Genomic DNA, 26,536 nt, shown 5'->3' on the forward strand with positions numbered 1-26,536 from the left:
TACATTTTTTTTATTCGAAAGTTTTTTTTTAGTCCTCTTAGTTTTGAAACTCTTATGTTTAGTTCTTAAAATTGAATGGCGAGTCACGTGTGATACCAGCTTCCTCGTGAATGTGTTCCACGTTACGCTTTTTTTCTAAAATGAGCAGCTACAAACGGTAACCATACTCACCAACGTTGGTCGATTGCAAGTGTGGTCCACCAGCACCGCCACCTCATCCGACAGTGTTGTTTTGTGGTAGAGCTTCGATTTCTCGACCGACAAACTTCTTCCAAACCAGCCTTTGAGAGGGAGCACCAACCTCATTTCCTTGAGAAGTAGGAGCAACCACTCTTCTGGGAGCTTCAATTTCCCGACCGACACACTTCTACAAGAGCACATCCCCCGCACACTGTTCCCTACCAAACGCACAAAAAAGTGAAATACTAAAAATAAAACAAACAGGAAAAACTCTACACAGACAAAAGAGTTCACACTGAAACATCGAGAATGATAACATCAGCGAAAGTGCCGAAAGCTCCTGTGACGCATCACCAACCAATTGAAGATTAGCATCATCAGACTCACCGCCAGAACCGTCATTGTCATCGATTCCACCAAGCGACAGAGCTCGAAATGCAGCGGAGTTGGCACGGCTTTCACGGGAGCAATCCGCCAAAGTAGCAGAGCGAGGACGGCGACGATGCGAAAGTAAAAGAACATGTTCACCTACGATTTGCTCTGGCTCTTCAAAAGGACCTACCGAGAAACCTCCAATGGAAGTCCCGTTCACCGTCTCATCGAACAGGTTTCTTCCTTCTCCTCTCGTCTTTCCTCGCTTTATTCCCTCATCATTTCTTGATCTGTTAATTGCGTCAGTTGGTTGTGATTGTGAATGTAGCACTCCATTGATTACTGGCTTTGGGCGGATCTCATCGCAAGCACCCCAATCTCCAAGAGGGCCTTGAACAATGTCATCAGGATTCAATAGAAGGAGGCAATCACTTTTCCCCGATTAAAAAATAAAATAAACTAAGAACCCTAATCTGATTTCAGAAACCAAAACGTCGTGGTACAGTAACTTGCATCAGACGTGGCTCGCCGTTTGCCACATCAAAGAAAATTTAACATCGTTCAATTTTAAGGACTAAAAATAAGAGTTTTAAAGCTAAGAGTACTAAAAGGAACAAAACTTAAATAGGGACTAAATCCAAAATCACGTGATAGTTTAAGGACTAAAAACATATTTAACTTTTTTATTTAATAATGTATTAAATAGTTTATAACACATATATGATATTTTTTTCTTCTTTTTAATATTTTTATTTGTTGTTCATTTTTATCATAGAGTTTTAATGATCTTTTATACCTATTTTCATTTTTTTTAACATGTTCTTATGAATATAATTTTACCACCGCAAATATCTAAATATATTTCATTTATTATAACACAAAAGCGTATTATAATATTTAGTAGTATAAAACAATTTCATTAAAATTTAGAGAAAGAAAATAAAGAGATGTTTAAAATATATTTAAATTTAATTGTTTGAATTTTTTTTTGTAATTTTAAAAAGTATTTTTTTAATTTTATCTACTTTGTTTGGCTAGAAACAAGTGAAACAATTCAATGTTTATATAATTTATAAATGTTTTGATTTTTATAAAATTTTAATTAAGTGTAATTATTTACTATTTTATATAACTATTGACTTTTATTTAATTACTATTTAATATTCTGTTTTGAAATCTATACAATTATATTTTTTTATTAATAGTTGACATTAAAATCGAGAAAATTTCTTTCTAAAATTAAATATTTAATAATATTATATTTCTCTTTTTGTGATATTTATTTTTTAATAAAGTTTATTTAATTGATATTAGAATAATAAAAAAAGGAATACAAACATGGAAACAAATACATCCATTATTCTATGAGAATGGGACAAATTATAACCTCTAACTATAGAGATAGATATAGAAAAAAAAATTACTTCAGAGATACTAATGGAATAATGAAATCTGTATCACCCCGTATGGTTGTCATCTCTATACATGACATACAATAAAGAAAAGAGAAACATATCCATGCTTTAAATTCTATCCTCTTTGAAATATTATTGTAACTTTAACTAAAACAGCAATAAATTAGGAACATTACTTTTGTTATAGCCAAGCAATTTATTTATGTTACATATAATATCGTTAATTATTAGACTGTTTTGAGTGAACTTCTTACTCCATTCTTCTCACAAGAATGGAAATCCTTCATTGGATAAGCAGATATCAGCACATCATCATAAAATTAACCTCAAATATAAGAGATAAGCATATCTGAACCTCCTACACAAGTCAGGAACAAGCTGTTGCAAAAGTTAATATAGGATCTAGCACAACATACATACAAATTTTAGAATAGAGTCCAATATTATACTTATTATCTGTAGCATGCATAAATATAACATCCAACTCTCTCTCCAAGCTCCATTCCATCCTTCAACAACATATTCATGATTTCTGCATGATGACAAGAACAGGGTGAGATTTTATCCAAAAAAAGAAAGTAAAAAAATACAAATAAAGAGAGAAATTCCTAGTTACACTTGACAAGAAAAGATAAATATGAAAAAAGTAGTTGTACTTATGCAGAATCTCTAACCTGCATTGGAAGGTACAATTTGAACTCGGGTGGGAGTTCTTCTTCAGAGTAGAGGCGATCAGAGAAGTATATCCTTCTCAGGCGACAGTTTGCATGAACCTGAACTCGCAGCGTCTCCACATAATTAGTACCATATGCTCTCTTGGTGAAATCAGCCAGGTTAAACTGTATTTGATTCCAGCCGTCATCCATTCTTAGTGGCATAGTGCAAATGTACGGCTTTACTCGAGTGACGGCCTATTATGTATAATGACATGAAAATTAGAACGCATGAATCATTTGTAAATCATACAGATTGTATTCCAGTAAAGATATTGAGATCATTTTAGCAAAACAATGTTACAATATTCCATATCTTCCTTTTTCAAGTACCGTAGTATTCCTCAGAGATGACTGTTAGAATAGGCATAGAACAGGGTTTTATTAAAAAGTTGTTGAGTTGATCCTATCTATATGACACCACCAGTTATTACCTACCAATAATGTTAGGTTTCTGAGTTAGAAGCTTAACTTTCTCACAACACTCACTCACGCAAAGGCAATCAAACCAGAGAGAACACAGGAATTGTATGTATTCACTGTAACTTACAACAAAATACAATAACGATTCGGGAGCCTAATCCCCCTCAACAAGGTCCAAGACCTGTTTACATAAAGTAAATGGCTAGCTACTCAACAAAATCACAAAAGGTTTATTTATATTCTCTCTCCCCCTAGCAACCTAACAAACTTTCCTGCCTTTTTATTCATCCTCTACCATTCTGTCTTAGTGTAGATACCGTTTGGCTCCTTCACTCCTATTCCCCTATCGTCTGGCCCTCGATTCCCCCTTTCTACTGTTCGGTTCCCTTACTTTCCACCGTTCTGCTCACCAATGCGACTCACACAACCTACTGCCTTTAACCGTTCAGTTCTCCCCTACCTACTACCGTTCGGCTAGACTCCCTTCCCCCTGCCTCCTACCATTTGGCTCAGCCACTTCCTGCCTTCTATCCTAAACCCAATCTATCCTATCATCCTATATCCTAACAAATAATGACCCAAATGATTAGTCCAATGCTCCCAGGTGAATCCTCTTCATTAAATTCTTTTCAATTATCACTCAAACACTCCTAATAATGACGACACAAATTAGCCCATTGCTATCTAAAAAGGCACTCATTCTACTCGTAATTCACATCCTGTTTACAATTTTCTCAGCTATAGTAGGTTGTCTCCTTGACATTTTTCTTTTCTCTCCTCTCTTCTACAATTTCTAAAAATGTGAATAAAGCATTTGATCATCATGGACAGTGACCATGATTGTTGTGAAGTTTTCTCTATGGTCCTCAAGCAATGTTCACATGGTTACTTTGGAAAATTTAGTCACATTATTCAAAATATGTTTACTTAATAGTGTGCATTGATGATATAGTCAGTATAAGGGAATGACACTACTAGAATTTCAACTAAAGGAACATGCATGCAATCAATTTCAAACCAAGGATCCCAGATGTCTCAAATACTTTTCGGGCATTGAGGTGACACAATCAAAAAAAGGTATTGTAATTTCACAAAGAAAATATGCTCTAGATATCCTAAAAGAAACGAATATGATTGACTATAGATGAATACCAAAATCAAAAATTAATTGCAGAGTACGATGAATATTTTATCTGATCCCAAAAGATATAAAAGACTTGTTGGATCAGTTCATACATATTCTTTATATTGATCATTGCAATGTTGACATCCGTATTCCAAGGAACCTCATAAAAGATCCAAGGCAACGTATGTTATATGAAGATAAAGGAAATTATCAACTTTAGGTATTGTGATGCTGATTAGTTCATACATATTCTTTATATTGATCATTGGAATGTTGACATCCATATTCCAAGGAACCTCAGAAAAGATCCAAGGCAACGTACGTTGTATGAAGATAAAGGAAATTATCAAAATTTTAGGTATTGTGATGCTGATTAGGCAGGATTTCTAATGAATTGATGCTTTACTACAAGATATTGTTTTTTCATTGAAGGAAATATTATCTCCCAGTAAATGCAAGAAACAAAATGTAGTTACACAATCAACTGAGTATAAAGATGATGTTATCTGTGTGTAAAACAACACCTCTAGGAACTTAAATTTTGTAGATTCAGCAAATGAAGTGATAATCAAGCATATGAAGATATATATTAAAAGCACATTTAATCATATAAATATTTTTCTAAGTTTTTAATTGATTAATTAATGTCTCTAATCAAATGAAATAAAAATAATTAATATCTTTACATGTTAAATTACTCTCCTATAATTAATAATTGAAACTTAATTTGTAAGTGTTAATAATTTAAATTATAATATTATTGTACATTTGCATCTTTCAAACAATATGATACAAAAAAATTAATCTTTTAAATTATATTTTAATTCAATTTTTAATTTAAAAGAAAAAAGAAATAGAAAAAGAGGCTAGCTCTCCTTGCCTCTAACCCATCAGTTTGACAAGTCAGGCGAGACAAGCCAAAGCAGGTTGAAAAATCCAACTCAACCTGCCAAATTTTGGTGGGCTGACAAACCAGCCCGTGGGCCAAAGCCCACTATGCTATTCCTAAAGAATATGATATAGAAGAAATCAAAATTCCGCAAGTTGTGGACCAACCCCTTAAACATAAAAACAAGGGCAGACTTACACACTTGAAAATTTGAAGCTCGAAATCGTCGCCTGACATTCTTATCATCCAAAACTTGAATCTCAAATGTGAAATACTTCTTTAGATTCTTGACAATCATAACCAAGAATGGAAGTTTTATACCAAGTGTTGCAGCTGGGTCAGCTGGGCATGTAATGTATGTGGACTGAATATTTGATCCGATTATTTCTAGTACATTGGATTGAATATCTTCATCCTGAGGTCGTTTGATATGACCATTCACAACTATAACAAAGTCCAAGAAAAATCAGTGACATAATACTTACTTTGAACAACAAAAAGACTGTTCCTATCATCAGACAACAAACCACAATATGCTAAGATAAACAATTAACCACTTGAGACCATTTAATTCATCAAATATAAATCATCAGAAAGAAATGGGTCACATTGATCCTTAAAATATGTGAGCCATTGTCACTAAAGTCCTTTAAAACAAAAAAAAAAAAAGTTGTATTTAGCCCCTGAAAGTGTGAAAGAAAGGTCCAACATTACATCCTGCTCAAGGTTACTGAATCAACATTTAAATCACGAATCCAAACTATTCTTTGAATCATGAATCAAAATATTGTATTGAACAATAAGATTCAAGTATATAAATGATAAACAGTGTTCAATAAAAGCAATTTAAAGAGGAAATAGATAAAATAACTTAAGCAGCAGTCACACAAAACAAAACTATTACTTATTACTAAGTTTGTGAATTTTTATATTAGGAGAAAGAAGAATAATGTTTCAACTAAGGCATACAGACTACAAGAAATAAATTGAAAGCAGATACCGGACTGAAGCATGATGTTTCAACTATGCAGAGTAACTTAATAGAGTAGTATTAACGTATATGAGAAAGATTCACTGAAAAAAGTGATCTGATAATATACAAATTCCTTAACACAACAGGAATAGGAAATACCAAGACTAATCTTACACATTAACCTTTCATGGGATCAATATGCAAGAAGATCAATGAGTAAGGATTCATGTATCCCACCATGAGATGTTGGGCGAGGTGTCACTGTTACATGGGTACTTGAGATAGAAAGAAATCTAAGGATCTTTTATTGAATGAAGAACAAAATTAGGGATAATTGAATGAAGAACAAAATTAGGGATAATTGAATGAAGAAAACTTTCAGTTCAGTAGAACACTGCATAAAATGATAATGATACAAAAGAGTCAATCCCATATAAAATAGAGACTCTGGACTCTCCTAACTGTCTTAGGATTCTTAGACAGTTAATTCTTCCCCCATCCCACCTGGTCCATATGATAGCCGCCTAATTGGAGATAACAAACCTCCTAACCTGCCCCGTGTAACTTATCTTAACAATAAGCTCACCCCTTTTCTTCTTGAAATTCACATGTTTAACTATAGGAATGCTATCAGTCAGCCTCATAGGAGGAACCTTACTATTTAACACCATAATAAATAAATTTTCAAAATGAGAACAAAGTCACATAGTTTCAGACCAAGGCACAGCAGAGTATTGTTGCATTTAAATCAAGCTCAAATATTAGATTGGCTGTGTTTTAAAAGATAAAGTACAACCATTGGCTGGAAAATGAACAAGTAAGGCTTAATATCTTCATATTAATTAGCTATACACTGTGCATGGGTATTTTATGAAAATCCCACCATCGATTCTTCAATCAATGGTCATAATTTTTCACATTGAAGCACTAGATGCTACTGCAAACCCGAAAGCACGTACCTTCTTTGTCCCATATCTGCAATGGTTTACTCCTAAATAAATAAATAAATAAAAAAGACAACGAAAAATATCAGTAACTTCATCATAGCCAATATACGAAAACAGGATTATGAAACGAAGATGCCAAAACGAAACATACCCAAGGCTGTATAATATGGAAAGAAATCCGGATTGGAACGTGTTCTTGAACATCTTCTACACTTCTGCTAAAAGCCTCAACACAGCAACATCAAACCTAGATTAAAAATAAAAAATAAAAATAAAATAAAAAACAAGACACAAAATTAGAATAAGATTCCACACACTATAACCTACACGGAATGAAATCGCATTCAGAAAGTAAGCAAAACGAGTAATCAAAGGTTACAAGGCACGTAAGAGAGATGAATGAATAGCGATGTAAAACCCTAAACGCAAATTGTTGTGTAGACAATACAAATAACCGAAACAAGTGAGAATAAGAACTTACAGATTAGAGCACCAAGAAAGGTTTTGTTTCTTCCTGCAATCACAGAACCACAAACATAAAAAGCTCGCAGAACTTTAAACAACTTTATTATATAAATGGTTAAATGTGATTTTATTCTGGAATGTACGATGATATCAAACTTTTGACCATTAAATTTAAAAGAAAATTTTTTAAAATACTGAATTTGATAAAATAAAATAAAATATAAAATATAATTTAAATTCGAATACCAAAACTAAATTTATTAAACATGTGGTATGTTGAAGCATCCTTCAAATAAAACTGTGCAACCTGCAAATAAAAGGATGCCTCAACATGCTACATGTTTAAAAAGTTAACGCCGTCCATTACATTTAACGGAAAGGGTATTATTGACTCAATTTTGTTAAATTAGGGACCAAATTGATCACTTTCAAAATTGGAGGACCCAATTGAAACGAACCCACAAATATAAGGACCTCCGAACCTATTAAACCTATAATTTAATCAATTATAAATAAAAACAATCATCAATAACTGTTATTAGCTTTTATCTTATCTCCAACTCTATGTCTTTGTTTACTTGATATTTTATATTTGAAAAGAAAGTTTGTAAAAATTAGTGTAAGATTTTATTGATGTGATAGATTAAAAAAATTTACTTTAAAATTTATCTTTACTTACCTCTAAATCCGCTCAAATAAATAATAAAACAATGTATCTTTAAATCCTTTCATATTCATTTAATCACTCTTTTCCAAATTCTGAACAAAGTCTAAGGTATAAATTAAGTGTTATTTATATTTTTCCTCCTCCAAATACAATTCACACCAATACAGAACAATAATACGATAAAAATATTATCATAATCTTGAAGTAACCCAACCACTATTTTCACATTTTTTGAGAACATAAAAATTAATTTAAAAAATTGATATAATTATTAGTAGAATAAATAACAATTACCAAACATAAAAACTAATATTATAATCTATACCTATTAATAGGATGTACTTATGTACTATTGGAAATTATTCTTGTAATAAATAATATTCTTTTTAAATTAAAATAATTATTTTACTAATTTTATTCTTTAAGATTTTTAAATTTAATCCATTTTTTTAATTTGACTGGTTTTTTTAAACTCAAGCACTGATTTAAAATAAAATAACTATATATAAAAAAAATTATCTTACAAAATTTAAAATTATTTATATTTACTTCTATATTTATAATTTTATTATTTTTTTATCATAAAAAAAAAATTTGTGATCATTAATGTAACATCCCAAAAATTATAGTATGAACTACATTAATGAAACATCACATAATAATAACATAGAACACGTATTGGGAAATAAAAGTTACTTACGGTTATCCTAAAATAACCATAAATTTAAAACTTTACAAAATATAATTAATTCATATACAAAACATAAGAACAAACCGAACGGTCATACAAGCGATGTATAAATCGAACGGTCCTAAACTAAGAGATTGAAGGCTCCTCGCTCAGCACCTGCTCCAAACAACACTTTTCACACTCTGCTCACACCCACAGGGTGATCATTGCAAAGGAAAACTGAACAGACAAACAAGACAAGACAGAAAAGAAGGGTAAGCTAGTGTAATTTAATTAATCATGTTAACATGTCATTCAGACAAACATATAATACAATTATACACATACAGATATCATATAAGCATGTTATGACCGACCACTTTACTCTGATCGTCCGGACAAGTATGAATATGAGCTATGGTCATTCGTGCACTCGTGGGAGGTAACCTGGAAACCTCACAATTACCATAGCTGGAAACCCAAGCTGCCACACGAGGTTAGCCCTTCATCCCTCACTGTAGCTGGAAACTCAAGCTACCACATGAGTTTAGTCCGTGAGCTGGAAACCCAAGCTACCACGCGACCATGCATCATGCTATTCTCACCACATGCCTCACCATTCTCTACTTGAGACTCGGTGACCATTAGAATGTCAGGATGAACGCCAAGACTAAGCTTCCCTTATTCATACTTTTACCACATTGAAACCAACCACCGAGACATTCCTCCTTGGAATTCTCTTTCACATCCATATTACAAATATCACATCATACTTTCACTTTGACATCATTATGTTAATGCGTACATAAGCCATTAAAGCAACTAAAATAAATATAAATATATGCCAAACAAAAATCACCAAACACATATAAACAATACCGAATACCCTGTGAATGTTGGAGACCGAACGGTCTCTCACTACCTAAAGAATAGGACCGAACAGTCCATAACAAGTACGGCTGAAGAGATGGCCGAACGTTATTTAAAAACCGACCACTATAAGATACTAAGTACACAACATGACTGAATACTACAACCAGACCAAGAACTAAGTTAGATCTAACGCTTATGGCTTAGACCAAACACTTATAGTTTAAGCCGAACACCTATAGCTTAGGTCGAACACCTGATAACGGTTGAAAATACCGTTATCTGTGATGTAATTTTAACACTAAATGCACCCTTTTCTGCTTAAAAACTTGCTTGGAATCATGTTTTTCTGTTAAGTTGTGTGAATAAGAGAGTTGAGGTTGAATTTGATGATTTTATGACTAATTCCCTTTGTTTTGATAGAAAATGAGTTAATATGGAAAACAGGGATAAAGTGCTAAGGAGATAGAGCTCAGAAAGGTCCAGAAAAAGCACCAGAAGGAAAGAAGCTCGAGGCTTGGGCGCCCTTTTTGAGGCTTAAGCCCCCTTTTTTGAGGTTTAAGCACAGGAAGTGTCGCTCACCGCCCGGGCGCCTCTTTTTGGGGCGCTTGAGCACCGGATGAAGAAGGCTTGGGCGTACTCTGAAGGGCTTAAGCGTAGGAAGTGTCGCTCACCGCCCGGGCGCCCCTTTTTGGGGCGCTTGAGCGTAGGATGTAGAAGGCTTGGGCGACCTCTATGAGGCTTGAGCGTGGAAGACCACCGCTCGCCGCTCGGGCGCCCTAAGTGGGGCGCTTGAGCGCCAACGACTCAGGCTTGGGCTTTGTTTCTATTCTACTTCTGTTCTATTTAAAGGACCTTGGCGTCCTAGGTTGGGTATCTCTAGCTGAAGCAACACAACATCACACTCTTCTACTCTCTGAAGGCAGATCTGGAGGCGGGAGCTTCCTCTTCTACTTTTAGGGTTTCACTATCTCATGTTTTTCCATTATTCATCTAGTTTCTCCATGTCTATGGGGAACTAAACTCTATTTGTTGTTGGGGGATGATGTAACCTTGTGAACTCTCATGTATTTGAATTGATTCTTAATTTATATGCTTTTTCATTAATTGTTAGGGAATTCATCTGTTTCAATGCTTGCTCTATTTAACTCATTTAGTAGCATGATTTATGAATTGCATGAGTGCCGGGAGGTTCCTTACAATTCAGGTTCTTGTTGAATTCTCCCAAGGGTAATATTTCTCAAGGATGAGGGTATGAGTACTTGGTCGTCTTAAGTTCTTGATCTTCAGACTTAATTTTCTAGGAACGCTAGGAATTGCACGAACTAGGAATTAAGGCAGGCTTATTGCGCCAGGGATCGGGTTCTAAGTAACTTAGTGAGTGACATTAACATTAATGTAAAAAGAAGAATTCTTATATACATGAGAGTAAACTTGGTGAAATCAAACCCTAACAATATATTCATCTCATATTAAACAACATTCGTTCATCTCTGTGTTACTCTACTATTGATCAATTTGCATTCATATTTAATTTTATGTCTTTGCATTTGAAACCAACAATCTCGTTTTATTTAAGTCTTAATTAATCGAGTTATCACACAACTGTTTAGTGCCGAGAGTCCTCTGGGATACGATACTTGCTCTTACCATTTTATATTACTTGTGTGATTTGATACACTTGTCAATCCATCAACAACACCCATAACTTAGGCCGAACACTAAGATATAACTGAACGGTCATTAATGGGTAAGACCTATAAGAGACCGAACATAGTTAAGACCGATTACTAGTACGAGATCGAGTACTACCAAGAACGAACGCTAATACAAAACCTAGCACTACTAAGAACAAGCGCTAGTACGAGACCGAGCACTACCAAGAACGAGCGCTAGTACAAGACCAAACACTACCACCTAATACAGAACGGTCATGAACGGGTAAGACTAAAGAGATTGAACCCAAATCATGACCAAGTACTTGAACATGACCGAGCGATCAATAGCGAATGCTCAATTTTCTGCATAATTCTGCAGAATTATGAACAAGCTAGATTTTACCAAAACTAAACAATTTCCCTAACTTCTAATCCTCCAAACATGAATCCTATACACCTTTACACCTATCCAAGGTTACCTAAATCTTTCTAACATCTTTCCAAAGATTCTCATATCAGATTTCACTCCAAAATCTTCATAATCAACAACTCAAAGACCGAAAATAAGATTTCCTAGATTTGGAACATTTTTAAGTGACTTAAAAGTTATAACAAATCTTAAACAACTTAACCAGATTCTCCATACAGACCACACTCACACCTAACACCAATTCATCATTTTCATTGTCACACTTCCTCACAATTCACTCGGCCATGAACCAAAATTATGCAAAAAAACATTTAACATGAACACAGCACACACCAACAATGTCGAATACCAAATCATTCAATTTTACACACATGCATAATCATCAAACAACATTTTCATACATAGTAAATCATAATTAAATTAACTAGCTTCCCTTACCTCTTTGACCGAACAAAACGACGTTTATCTTCTCTAGAAATTGCTTTCACACCAGAAAATCCTAGAAACACTTATATTTCCCCGATTGGTGAGAAAAGACCACCCAACGGATCAAAATGAAATTAGAAAGGGGAAGAGAAGGTTGAAGAACACATGCAACCAGCAGGGCTACCTTGCATGTGACAGAATTTTCCAGATCAAGAAACTAAACCTACCCGTTAAAACACAAGTTTGATCGGTGCAAAAGAAAACTCTTGAAGTCAAAATCACCTAGGGAGCTCTTGATCTTCGATCATATGAAACACAAGTGAGAAATTTGAGAGAGAGAAGGGAGAGGAATGGTAGAAAATTCTGTTTTAGAGAAATATAGAGTCTGAAAATAATGAGGTCATCTTTGTTATAAAATTTCTATTTATATGCTCATGAAACACTTGGTTTCTTTATTTTGAGACATTTGTTCCCCTCATAACACGTAATTTTTGGACTCTGACAATTAATCTATACTATTAATTTCTACTTTTATACTATTAATAAAGATATCATTGTTATATAAAGGAATTTTTCTTTTCTTTCTACACATTTTCACTATTACTTTTAATAACTATTTTTTCCAAATTTAAACAAAAAAATAAATTTTATTTTTTAGTAACTATCTTTTCTAATTCAAATAATTATAATAGTAAAATAAATATTTTCCAATTTTATCCTTTTTAGTCGTTATTTTTTAATTCAAATAATTATTCATAATAAATAAATATTTACAAAAAAATACTATAAAAATTATTTATTTTATAATTTTTTATATAATTACTTTTGTAACAGGTATTTTATAGTTTATTAATATTTTTCATGAGTTTCTACTAGTATTAATAAAGATTATTGGTTTTTTAACCAGCTCATAACCATTTTTTGTGTACACATTTCTTTCTTATTTTATCCTTGTTAATATAAATTATTTTATAATAATGTCTTTTGAAAATATAATCAATTACATATAATAAAAATCTATATTTAATAAAATATTAGATATGTAAAATTATAAAAATCATTTATTTTATATTTTTTTTAAGTGATTTTGGTATAAGTTAATTTTTTTTGTCATAATAAAAAAAGGTGGATACAAATTTCACTGGTTTTTAAAAGAGATTACTTTTTTTGGTGTACACAATTATTTTTAGTTTTATTCTTTTAATAATTACTTTATAAAATTCTAAATAAATTCATGTTAACTTTGGTCTAACATTACTCATCACGTGAAAGTTTTATTATAGAAAAACTGTGAACAAAACATGGGAGCACCATACTAAATTTATGGTAAAAAGAAATTACGTTTTTATGAAATATTTAAGACTTATTATGAAAATTATTTAAATAAATACATGAAATTGTTTCCTATAAATCAAGATGACTAACTTATTCACAAAATGATTTCCATTATTAAGAATATAAGAAACTTTGAATTTAAAATGTCACTTATAAATATCACCATAAGCATGAGCAACCTGTAATTTAATATCATTGATTATAATAACAAATGAAATAAATTAATGAGTAATGTCAAATATAAGCAACTTTTACCCATAAAGCACCATAGGAGTGGCATATTCTAAAGAAGACATAATAATTAATGAATAAAACTTTATTGACTCACTACCATTAGAAACATCTAGATTATTAGTAGAAGAATTCATTCACAACATGAATATTATTAGGTTCAACCAACTATTTTCTCACCACTAGAATTATCTCACATCTTGTTGTAATCTTCTATAATTAAATATTTCATGACCAATTATTTTATAATTTTAACAAAATAGAGACAAATTCTTATACTCCACATCTACCAAATTTTGGTTAGGTTATTCAAGTAACAAATCAACATTTACTAAAAAACGAGTAAAAAATCCACAAAACTTATTTTTGGTGTAATCATCCAAAGATAAATGTGTATCAATTCTACGTGTAATGAAAAAATTGCATTCAACTGTTAATATTCCAAAGAAAGACTATGTATATAAACCCAACATTGAGTTTTATGAGTTTCATAGATGTAGAGACAAAGTCCCTTGTCTAAGCAAAAACGCAAAGAATACTAGAAGATAAATTCCACGTTCTAATAACTAAAATCCTTCTCATATGCTATAATGAAGAGAAAACAAATTCATATAATTCCCTTTTTTTTATACAATTTTTTTTTATCTAACCTTACACTTTTAGTAAATACTTTTTTAAATTCAAATAATTACTCACTAGTGAAAACGCATCCGCTACACATTTTTGTTCAATTTTTTTTATATAATAATAAAATTATTATTATTCTTATTATTCTAACACTCCAATTATCTGAGTCACTAAACCGCCTTAAACTTAATATTTTTAACAATAATATCAAAATTCTCCAAAAATTGAATACATTTAATAAATCCAAATGTTAATTAATATTTACAACCCAAATATAAAAATTTACTATAAACCAATATAAAAATTTACTATAAACCAATACAAAAATTTTTAAAATCCTTTTCCTAAAATGGAAATACACTTCATGTAAAGTCCCAAATAACATTTTCCCTCTCTTAAGTGTTTACTCAGGACTTGGAATAACTCTAGTATAACACACACGTTATACGATCATCGCCATATGAGCTAACAAAAAAAATCATTTTAACTTTGCTTATCAAAACTCAACAAATCCACCAATACCCATGAATGAGCACAATGCCAATGTTCTCTCTCACTCACACACTAAAAATGATTTTTTACAAATAATTTTACAAAATAAACTTGGTAGGTGTTTTGTTGAAAAAATACGTAGATATTTTTTGGATTAAATATTTTGTAAAAAGAAGTATAATTTTTTTTAAGAAAATTTGTAGGTAATAAATATTTGTATAATAATGTACAGCAGAATTTGCAAGTATTAATATTGATTCTTCTTTGCAAAAAAAAAATTACAAAAAAAAATTCACAATTATTTTTTATAGATAATTTTTCATAGGAAATTTGTAAGTAATAATTTTTTTTTTTAATAATGCATGTATTAATACGATCACTCTTTCTCGAAATACCAATATAAATTATAATTTTTAAATAACATAGCTTAGAATATAATTTTTAATCTTATTCATAATTATGTAAATTATGTTAATTTTAAATAATTGAATGTAAATAGTAAATGTGTACTTTCATACATATATTTCAAAATATCTTTTGTTTTATTTCGGTTGTTTCAAAATATATTTAACTTTATATATTATTTCAAATACATCTCGAATTATGTATTCTAGGTCATCTCTAAGTATTATTTAAATTACACATTCTAAATAGTATTTACTTTACATAGTACTTCGAAGCATCAAACACCACTTGCGAATAAGTGTTGTGCAAAATAAAACTTTTGAAATTTTATTACACTTACGATTAAGCTTATTTACGAGGTTGTAGCGTAAAACATGCTATGCGTTGTAAAGTTACACGTAGAAGTCTTAATTAATAATAGAATTGGGCAGGAAAAAATATAGAGCAAAATAAAAAATTTAAAATTTAGAAAAACAAAAACTCAAATTCAAATGTAGCTATGATAATTAAGCATAATGTTAAACCATATCTGTTCAATATATCATAAAAGTTTCAGTAAAAAAAAATTGTCATAAAATGTCTAACACAGTCACATTTAAACATGTTGGATGTTTTTACATGAATATTATTAAACATGTTTACCCTTGAGACGTTCATCCCAATGCACTCCATTACCACTGGTACTTGGGCTATTTGTTTCTTCTTTTGGCTGAAAGTGTCAAATAAGATGACAATGAAAATTAAAAATTTCAATAAAAAAATTATGAGCACTTTCAACTACAACAAACCATAAAAACCAACAATAAGGCTATTTCCTTCTAAAAACCTATATTGAATATATTTTTAAACGTTTGTGGCTCAATCAATCTAAAAATTGATTTCAGGATTGATTATGATATCGAGTGATTGATCCATGAAAGAGCCATATTGTTACAATGCTTTCATATTCCATAAAGCAAAAATGAATTCCATGGTGGTGATAATTATGTCAATGAATATGATTTTGTTCTTTGACAATAAAATAAGTCTCATAGTACAAGTCCATGGACGATAATTTACGGTGGATTATACAATAAAAAAAAAGATTATCAATCAGATTAAGGATATATGGATTTGACGGGTTCATTGCAAAAATCCTAGTTTGTCATTAATGAACATAGCAATATTAAAAGTATAAGCAAGATGAAGAAGAAAGAAAATCAAGAAATTTGAAATAGAGCTCTTTGATAGAGTTCTAACACCATCTAGATTGAAAGAGAAAAGAAAAATTTAATGATTGATACACTTTTCATATGTAAGAAAGAAAGTGACTTTATATAGTCATTCAAGTACAACCTTAATAATAGAATAATTACTCGACAAACTAATTGATTAAAATAATTACTAGTAATATGGTATATATAGTTCTTTAAAAAAAATGTTATTTTAGTGTTGAATTTTTTTTATCTATACAATTTATCTACATATTAGTCAATTTCATATCTAATTTATGTACTAAAGATCCATTAAACACTAGAAAATGTCTAATTCAACCCACACAAAATGAAACCATTCTATGCCCTTCTTCATTTCTTAATCATCAATATCATTTTTTACCTTAAAACTAAAATTAATTTTTAAAAAAGAGGAGATTACACATATCAACATTTGATTACAGACCTAATGTGTGATCCAACTCCACATGAGAGTAATATTTAGTTGTAGTGTTCTCTCACAAATCAGAAAAACCATGTTAAATGAAAATAAGATGATTCCCTAAGCTCTCTATTATCAAAGGTATAGTAACTTTAGTATCATAGTCTTCAATATATATAACCACTAATCCATGTAACCAAATGGAGAATTGGACCACAATTAAAGATTTAGTTAGAAAATTGAAGAATATGAGGGGGATTGATTTTGTGTACTTAATTAGTGGAGATGGGTTTATGGATGTTTTAACATGAGTTATGGTTGGTGATGTATGGTGTACCTTTAAAAATTAATGGTCACTAGGAAGGAAAGGATATTTGTGAAGGAAAAAAAAAACACTAGTAAAATAGTGCTTACAACTAAAGGGCATGCTTTATTTCCTTAACAAAGATAATGCATCTTTAATAGAAGTCTTATTTTTTTTACTCAACAAAGAATGTTTCTGAAGGGTTATATTTAACTTCTCCCTAGAAACCGTATATATATAAGAACTATTAGAAGTGGACTTTTGTAGGATGAGGTTTGCATCCAGTTATAAATTATGAATTAGCCTTATCTCTAGTCGATGTGGGACTTCTAACAAGAACAATTTAACAAACTTCAAAAGATAATATTTTTAGTTTTATTTCATTTAATTATTATGATGCATGTTTTACTCCTACAGTTTCAGATGTGGTTTTATTTATTATTCGTTCTGATTTGAATATATCTTATATTACTATTACTATGTTGTTCCATATTGAATAAAAGCAAGTATTTAACAATTACAATCTTCTTTTTGTTTCTCTTACTCTTTATCTTTTATATATATTGTGATTGATAAAATATAACATATTGGTATCAAAGTTTTCATCTTCAAAACAAACTAAGAATGAAACTTTTTTAAGTCTTTTTTTCCTTGGAAATTTAAAACAATTAGTATTAAAAAAAGTGAGGTTTTTGTTTAGAGGTCTAATGCAATTAGTGCGAAAAAAAATTTGAAGACTTTTTTTTTTGGAAAGTATAAAGCATAGACTTTACTTAATTGGACCTTTAGCCGGCTCTATCATATACAATGGATCTAGCATAATTTTTTGATGGTGAAGAGTGAAAGTTATAGTTGCAAGAATGACCACTAAGTATTGGGTAAGATGAAGTATAATATAACTTATGACATTTCTAAATTACTTTCAATCAACAAACCCTCAAATGAAGAGTCACAAAGATAGGAAGGCAAAAAGATCAAGACTAAAAATTGCCCTTTTTGCTGTAAAAACTTGAATGTAAATAAAACCATGTTTGAATACAATTGGTAATTGATTAAAGGTGCAAAAGGCAAAGCCATATTCAAGGTGAATATGGGAACTAAACCTTTCGCCTATAATTTTGAAGAGGAGTAAAAAACATGATCATCAATGTTGAACCATGACAAAAAAAAAACTCAAACATGTTCACCTTCTTGGACTCCTATACATGCAAAAACACACTTTGATGAAAGTTGCCTTGATATGCTTGGAGACAAGTTAACTAAATGTAAGCTTTTGTTACTACGATAAGCTATGGTTGAAAAAAGAAATATTTTCTTAAAAAACTTGTAGACCAACTCAACATATTAACTTGTACACACAAATGTTAAGAGACTTTAGAGCGCATCATATTTTAATGGTGATAAAATACTATATTACAATTATTGATTATTAAACCATTTTTTTAAATTTATTTCCTTAAATCCAAGGCTAATGTTGCTAATAATTTCTGGAAAATAAAGTACTAGTGTAAAATCAAAGTGGTTGTAGGTTTCAAACTATAAGGTTTGACATAAATGAATGCACTAATTATGTTTTCGATAAATTTTGTGAAGAAACTAATATTGAACACTAATTCACCATACTTTACACTCCTAATAAAGTGGTGTAAGTAAAAAAAGAAGTGCCAAGAGCTACAAATATTGTTGTATTATTGTTGAGTATACTAGCTACACAATTTTTACATAGAAAAGCTCCATTTCTCAAGTAATTTGTTACAAACCAAATTTACAAAAATATTATTTTTTTATTATATTTGTTTTTATTCTGTATTATAACGACAAGTAATTTGATTATGATATTTGTTTTTCTTTTGTCAGTGACAAAACTTAAGTAATTTGAAGAAGTTGATAATGATAAAAATAAATAATAAAAAAATAAGTGAAGACTCGATTAATATAGTTTTATAAACTAATATAAGACTGGATTGGATTGTAATGATATCTTTTAGTCTCTATAGTCAAATTTTCATAAATGTTTTGTCCAATTGCAAACTTTAATACAATTAAAATGCTACTTGCCTTGATTGCCATAAAGGTTGGAAAATTGATCACATTTAAAATAATGTTTTCTAGATGATTATTTTCGAGAGAAAATGCATATATAATAGCTTTAGAGGGTTCCGTTTAGGATTAATCCTACCGAACGCGTTAGAGGGAGAGAACATTTAGAAGTTGAGAAAGACCACCTTAAATAAGACCTAATATATTAGGATAAATTACCACCTTCAAGATTTTAAATTGATAAAAAAATTTAATTGAAGCTCATGTGAAGGTGGTTGAGGCAAATTTAATGAAATAAAATCATAATGGAATCCTAATTTGTGAAAAGAAATACACAAAAAAAAATACTAAAAGAATCCAATCAACAACAAGTTTAACAAGGACAATAAAGTTTATCAATTTGATAAAAAAAAAAAACATGATCTTAATTATATTATATCAATAAAAAACAAAAATCATATGTTCGTCCTTACAAAAATCTCACACTGTAAAAAAAAACATAAATATCATCTTATTAATTTATACATTCACCAACGATAATTTTCTTTTTTAATTTTTAAATCTAAAGTTGTCGAGAAAGTACCTTTATATTTTCATGAACCTTCTTTTTCTGCTCATCAACCTTTTTTTCTTGTAAATGAACCTTCTCTTCTCTTTCTATGTCTTCTTCGCTATCATCATCAATCATCTTAGGCTACTCAAAGTAGAAAATACAAGAAATACAAGAAAATTATCGTAAAAATATTCAAAATGATTATTATAAAAGTTACATAAAGTGATATGCTACATATATATTTTTCGAATGAGATGTTACCTAAAACTTGATGAAAGAGCATGAGGTGTCTTTTAATTAGTTTTTTAGTAAATTTTTTGCATAGCTTATTAATAAAAAAGAGTTGTAACAAGTTAATGGCAATAAACATCATGTAAGTAAAATAAGTTATTAATTAGTTTTCTAAAGTAATTCTTTCCAGAAATTGAAAATTTTGAATTTTTATAATGGGTCTTTTAATTTATAAGTTAAGGCACTTAAAGCTCTATTTAATTTTATTTTTTTCCTTTTGTTATTATTATAATAACTTCTCATTTTGAACTATACTTTTATTAAACATTTATATACCATAAATATGAAAAATAGTTAGACGTGTCCCTAAGTTTGCTCCATTGTATATTTATAGGTCCTTATTTTCTATTGAAACAAACTTCAGTATATAATAATAGCTTCTCAATAATTTTTTGACCTCATTCTGAAATTAATAAGTTACCTTTAAACAACAAAAAGTAGACATGGGTTTGACTTCATATCAGAATATTGAGCATCAAACAAGCAAAAATTAGTCTGATATACAAAATTGTATAATATACAAAATTGTATAATATACAAAATTGTAAGGAAGTGCTTTGAATTCAAGGGTTTAGAACAAAAAAGTTTTAATATTATTCTAAAATATGAAGTTTTCAATATTAGTGCTAGTAAGCAAAATGGTGGAGTAGCTAATTGGTTGAGAAAGATATAATTAGACTATATTGAACATAAATAATGTATTAATTAAACCTCAAAATTAACACTTAATAATCTAATTTATCTAGCAAACTTGTTCATACACTCAAAATAATAATTAGAATATTTAATGTAGTATCAAAATAATAATGTTCATACTGATTGATGTGGAAATTTCTAACAAGGAAGCCAATTTTGTTGATTAATGTTGGTTCTAACAATGAAACAAAAATCCTAATGGTTTTTGTATTAGGCATTTTGATTTCAATCCAATAACCAGATTCTTTGCTTTCTTTTACCTCATGCTATGCTAATTAAGATAAAAACAATAATAGAATAACAATTTTTCAATAGGAAACTTTTTAAATAGAAATTGCTTTATATAGAGTAAACCCATTCAAATACAAAATTCTTATTACAGTGCCATTAAGAGAGATAAAGAACAAAGTTACAATTATAATTCATAAATGGGATCTCTAAACTATATTGGATTGTTGAAGTTATCAAGGTGACATAGTAAGATTATACATTCATACCCAGATTTCATGGATGCAACCGTATGTTACTTTAAGCAAATACTAACGCAACTCTGCATGATTTGTTTTGTTATTTATTTCATTAATATTAATATTTCTTTTTCTTTTCTCTTCCCATTTCCTAAGTTAGACTGTGTTAGAAAATAACCTTAACACTTTTTTATCCATCTTAATATTCTTATGTATGTTTATATCTCCAAATTCTTACTCTCATAACAAAATATATCTAAGGTAGATATAAGCTCATCAATTAAAATTAATACCAAGTACTTTTTATAACATCTTACCATCCTTATTTTACATGATTTTCTTTCTCAAATTCTATTAAAAGATATCTTATTACTCTTATGATAATGTTGATTTCACATTCAAATATGCATAAATTCGAATAAAAACCAAAACAACAAAAAGAAAACCCATACATTGAAATTATATATATATATATATATATATATATATATATATATATATATATATATATAAATACCTATCAAAGACATATTTCAAAAATTCAAATCTTAAGATTAACCTAATTAAATTTATATGAAATGAAAATAAAGTTAAAATAATTTTACAAAAGAAGAAAGAATCACCTTGTGCGAAATAATCTCAGGTGTCTGTGGTGGAGTTAGTGGTGTCAATTGACGATGATGGTAACGACGACGAAAGTACTTAATTCTAAAAAAAATAATTAAGTTAAGTTCAAAGAAAAAAAATGAATGATATAGAAAAATAAAATAAAAATTATATGAATACCCAAATCTTCTATCATCGCTTGTCTGACGAGCAGCCATTTTTTGACCTTAACAAAGAAGAGAAGAGGAAGGTGAGTTTAAAACTTGAAAGACTTTTAATTTTTAATGTAACAAAAATATTAAATACAACATTAATTGAAAAGAGAAAAATAATAAATATATCTTTTAAAAAATTATTTTCCATCTAGAAATAAATTTATTGCAATGTTTGTTAACCCGTTTTTCTTGATAAACTCACCACTTTATTATTTGTATTCATTGGTTAATTCCAAATAAGGTCATTGTTTAACGATTAGCAATATTTTTATTTTTTTAATTTAGTTGTTCAGTTTATGAAGTTTCTTTTGTGGTCCTTTGGTTAAAGTGATTAAAGTGGTTGTCATTACTACAATTATTTGGATAAATTGAAATATTTGAAATCATAGCAAATTTCAAGATTCAATTGTGTTTTCTTCTGTTATTTTTCAAATTTCAAATTAAGCAGTTATGCGCATGAATGAAAATAAATCTAAGAAACGTGTGAGTAATACTGTCCTTTGTTGACAGGGGGAGCCTTGTGAGAACTGTTAAGACTTAATTGATTACATGACATGCGTAATCGATTAAGCTTAACGATCATATTTTTTAAATATGTTTGACTTGCATTAAATAAGAATCGATTACATTAATATTGCATTCAATTATGAACTGAGTTAGTTGTTGTATTTATGTTACATCTGGTTTTTTATTATGTAACCGATTACATTACTAACATAATCGATTACTTTGCGTCTGTTATGACATAAACTATAAATTGACGCATTGCTTGTATTTCTATAGAACACTTGGTCATTTACATTTTCATATCTGACAGTTTTCATCTAAGAAAGTTTTACATATTGCATTGATGCTCCAATAATCAAGAAGCAAAGATCTTGAAGAAATTTGAAGGATTCTTGAGAGGACATTTGAGAGCTTGACTGACTGATCGTATCCGCACTGTTGAGGTATATTTGCTATGATCAAAAAAAAATTGCACTTGTTGATTGTATTGTGTCCCTGTTCGTGTACAACAGGAAGGAGAGCGAGGAGCTCTTGTACTTTGAGAGGGGATTCACAAAGGGATTCTACAACAATAATGTGTGGTTCTGTGCGTGCAGGTGTATTTGTTTCTATATTTGATTGTTTGAGTGGGAAAGGTGTTTACATTGTGAGAGTGTGTCCACTGTAAAACCTTTGGTGTAATTCTCCAATCATTATAGTGAAATATCCTTCAATCAATGGTTGATTAAAAGGGTGACTTGATGTAGGCATTGAGGCCGAACCAGGATAAAAACTGTGTTTGATCTTCTTTCTCTATCTCTTTACATTTCATTGCATATGCACTTTATTTATAGCGCAAGAAAGTTTTAAAGATCATTCTATTTATGCAAAAAGATTTGAAAAGTACACGTTTTTATAAATCACCAATTCACTCCCTCTTGGTGTTGAGAAACAAGCTTCTTTATTTCTAATAAAAATGCTTATTACCAACGGTCTTTAAGCCTTCGGTAATGGGATGATTACCGAAGGATTTACCGGCGGCCTACTTTAATGTCTTTACAGACGGTCTTTGGCCTTCGGTAATGTCCAAAGTGCATTAAATTCGACACTGGGTATTCCTTCCCCAAATTCCCCAAAATCAATTTCAGTACTCCTTCTCCTCCCTACCCTGTTCTCTCGACGTAAACCTTGTGTGGGCGCGAGGTTGGTGTTCCCTAGCCGGTTTGAAGAGCATGGTGGTCCAGACGATGGCGGCGGCGGTTCGTTGGTGGGTAGGTGTCTTACCTTCCCCTTTCAAAGATTCGTGCATATTGGCTTCTATCAGCGCGAGGTTGGTCACCCTAAGCCGATTTCAAGAGGTTGTTGTTGGGGACGATGACAATGGTTCCTTGGTGGCTAGTTTGCGAGTTGGGTGGCTAGGGTTCTTCTTCTTCGTTCTGTGTGTTGCGACAACGGTGGTGGTTCGTGGAGCTTAGCATTAGGAGGGCTTTGTTGTGAAATTAGGTTGGCTACTGCGTAGTGCTTTGTTGACACATTTTTTTTGAAGCACTGATAATAATATTCATCATTTATAAAATGTCCACGAAATGGTAGGTGTTAATGATGCTCAAATGTTAGGAATGATTAATAAAATGTATGGTGTTTGTGACAATTGTGGCATAAATAGAGATGTTAATGATGCTGAAATGTTTTGAATGTTGACTATGTTGTAATGGTGGATAATATATTGCTATCTGAAGATGATAATGTATTATTATGTTGCTTTAAGTGAATGAATCAGTGTGTAAGGTATGTGTAATGTATATGGGATGTTGGGTTTTGTGATCCAAATCTGATCACACTTGGTCGTACTCCTAATATGATACAAAGTGTAATTGTTGTAAAACCAATTGCTCATAGGTTCCTTGGTGATTTGGTCTCGGTTAAACTAATTATGGGTTGTAAGAATTATGGGTGACTGATGTGTAATTATATATAACATATAGGAATGTGTTTAAAATGGAATTAAACTCTGTTTGAATGAAGGTAATGTTATTCAGTCCACTTGAGTAACAAACTCGTATGTGTGAGTGGAAATTGATTAAGGTTGTCTTAGTAACAATTTTTTGAGTGAGTTTATACTCAGTTTTGAGTTCAGAATTATACTTGATGTGTGATAATGTTAGGCTGCTATACCGCAATGAATATGGGATGATTGAAGGTGTACTTTATGGTTTGTATGTGCTTATAAAGTGATTAAACCATGATGCTCATTGGGCATATGAAAAGGATTGAATAGAAATGTTAACTATATGAACCTAGAAAGCAATGTCAACCTTAGTGAAAATAGGACAACCACTAAGTAATCCTAGAATCAACAATTAAAAAGTATCCTATAAAACCTAGCTAATTAAGAACTCACACTACAAAAAGTACCTAAAACTCAAAATATGACAACCTAGAACCTAAAAGTAGTACTTAGAATACACTAAAAGTACTAAAAGTGCAAAGTGTATTAAAGTACTAACCAAAACAATAAACTAACTATCTAGACAAGTTTTAAAACAAAAAAAGAAAGATAAAAATGAGGTGACAATTCCAAAATACCAAGAAAATCAAAATTTAACCATTGAGCACCTAAAATTACACTAGAATAGGTGATAAATTCGAAATTCACCTACATTACCTTAAGAATGTGTAATCTTTATATCCTAACAAGTTTAAACTAGTAAAATGAAGATAAGAAACATGTTAAATTGGATCAAGTACCTAAAACTCAAAATTGCACTACTTAAAACCTAAAAAACTATACTAAATAGGTGAGAAATTGGGAATTCACCTAAAGTAACTAAAGAATGTGTATTCTACACATCTTAACAAGTTTAAAGTTGGTAAATGAAGGTAAGAAACATGTCAAATTAGATCAAGTAGCTAAATCTCAAAGTTTGGCTACTTGAAACCCAAAAAAGTGTACTAAATAATTGAGAAATTGAGAATTCACCTAAAGTAACCTAAGAATGTGTATTCCACACATCCTACCAACTTTAAAGTAGTGAAATGAAGTTAATAAACATGTCAAATTGGATCAAGTACCTAAAACTCAAAATTGGATTAGTTAAAACCTATAGAAGTGTACTAAATAGGTGAGAAATTGGGAATTCACCTAATGTAAACTAACAATTACTAACGTTAATATTCTAACAAGTCTAAAGTAGTTAAATGAGCTTAGGAAACTACTTAAATGGTAAGAACTACCTAAAACTCAAAGTTTGAGTATTTAGAACCTAAAGAAGTCTACTAAAAGGACGAGAAAGTGGCAATTCACCTAAAGTAGACTAACAATAACTAATCTTAATATCCTAACAAGTCTAAAGTAGTGAAATGACACTACAAAACTACTCAAAAGCAAACAAATTCGTAAAACTAAAGGTTTTAGTAGTTAGAACCTAAAAAAATGTACTAAAAAGGTGAGAAATTGACAATTCACCTAAAGTAGACTAATTTTAATTAATGTTAATATCCTAATAAGTCTAAAGTAGTCAAATGAAGGTAAGAAACTACTCAAAAGCAAACAACTACCTAAAACTCATAGTTTGAGTAGTATGAACCAAAAAAGTGCACTTAAAGGGTGACAAATTGCCAATTCACCTAAAGTAGAGTAATTTTAAGTAATGTTAACATCCTATTAAATCTAAAGTAGTGAAATGAAGCTTGGAAAGTAGTGAAAAGCATAGAATTACCTAGAACTCCAAGTTTGAGTTGTTAGAACCCAAAAAAGTGTACTTAAAGGGTGAGAATTTTCCAACTGACCTAAAGTAGACTAATTTTAAGTAATGTTAACATCCTAACAAGTCTAAAGTAGTGAAATGAACCTAGGAATCTTGTCAAAATCAAAGAATTACCTCAAACTCAAAGTTTGAGTATTTAGAACTTGAAAAGTTCACTTAAAG

General features: G+C 30.3%; 2 protein-coding genes across 4 annotated transcripts; both read right to left on the bottom strand.

Moving 5' to 3' along the window:
* Positions 1–2,279: 2,279 nt before the first annotated feature.
* On the bottom strand, positions 2,280–7,659 carry BUG22 (cilia/flagella-associated protein). Of its 3 annotated transcripts, none has more exons than XM_047292866.2 (6): positions 7,520–7,659; positions 7,190–7,285; positions 7,051–7,082; positions 5,321–5,562; positions 2,642–2,878; positions 2,280–2,499 (listed from the first exon to the last, which is right to left on the bottom strand). In XM_047292866.2, exons 2-6 carry the CDS (start codon positions 7,240–7,242, stop codon positions 2,491–2,493), a joined length of 573 nt encoding a protein of 190 aa, XP_047148822.1. In that variant the 5' UTR covers positions 7,243–7,285; positions 7,520–7,659; the 3' UTR covers positions 2,280–2,490. The 3 variants fall into 3 exon arrangements, with proteins under 3 accessions (XP_047148822.1, XP_047148819.2, XP_087949486.1); XM_047292863.2 differs by lacking the exon at positions 7,520–7,659 and adding an exon at positions 7,418–7,462; XM_088093360.1 differs by lacking the exon at positions 2,280–2,499 and having other exon boundaries at positions 5,317–5,562.
* An 8,283-nt stretch (positions 7,660–15,942) lies between these two features.
* On the bottom strand, positions 15,943–22,124 carry LOC148196882 (uncharacterized). The gene is made up of 4 exons (XM_088092744.1): positions 22,087–22,124; positions 21,924–22,008; positions 19,877–19,987; positions 15,943–16,023 (listed from the first exon to the last, which is right to left on the bottom strand). Exons 1-4 carry the CDS (start codon positions 22,122–22,124, stop codon positions 15,943–15,945), a joined length of 315 nt encoding a protein of 104 aa, XP_087948870.1.
* Between the last annotated feature and the right edge of the window lie 4,412 nt (positions 22,125–26,536).

Source organism: Vigna umbellata, chromosome 6, assembly GCF_029865625.1.
Source record: "Vigna umbellata cultivar VRB3 chromosome 6, Vumbellata_1.0, whole genome shotgun sequence".
Lineage (NCBI taxonomy): Eukaryota > Viridiplantae > Streptophyta > Magnoliopsida > Fabales > Fabaceae > Vigna > Vigna umbellata.

Excerpts from the sequence above, each read along its gene's own strand:
- BUG22 (XM_047292866.2), bottom strand. The coding sequence starts at position 7,242 with ATGTTCAAGAACACGTTCCAATCCGGATTTCTTTCCATATTATACAGC. Across the intron at positions 7,083-7,189 it reads TCCATATTATACAGCCTTGG|GAGTAAACCATTGCAGATAT; the intron begins GTATGTTTCGTT and ends TTATTTATTTAG. Across the intron at positions 2,879-5,320 it reads TTCGAGCTTCAAATTTTCAA|GCCGTCACTCGAGTAAAGCC; the intron begins GTGTGTAAGTCT and ends TATACATAATAG.
- LOC148196882 (XM_088092744.1), bottom strand. The coding sequence starts at position 22,124 with ATGGCTGCTCGTCAGACAAGCGATGATAGAAGATTTGG. Across the intron at positions 22,009-22,086 it reads AGCGATGATAGAAGATTTGG|AATTAAGTACTTTCGTCGTC; the intron begins GTATTCATATAA and ends TATTTTTTTTAG. Across the intron at positions 19,988-21,923 it reads CTGAGATTATTTCGCACAAG|CCTAAGATGATTGATGATGA; the intron begins GTGATTCTTTCT and ends TACTTTGAGTAG.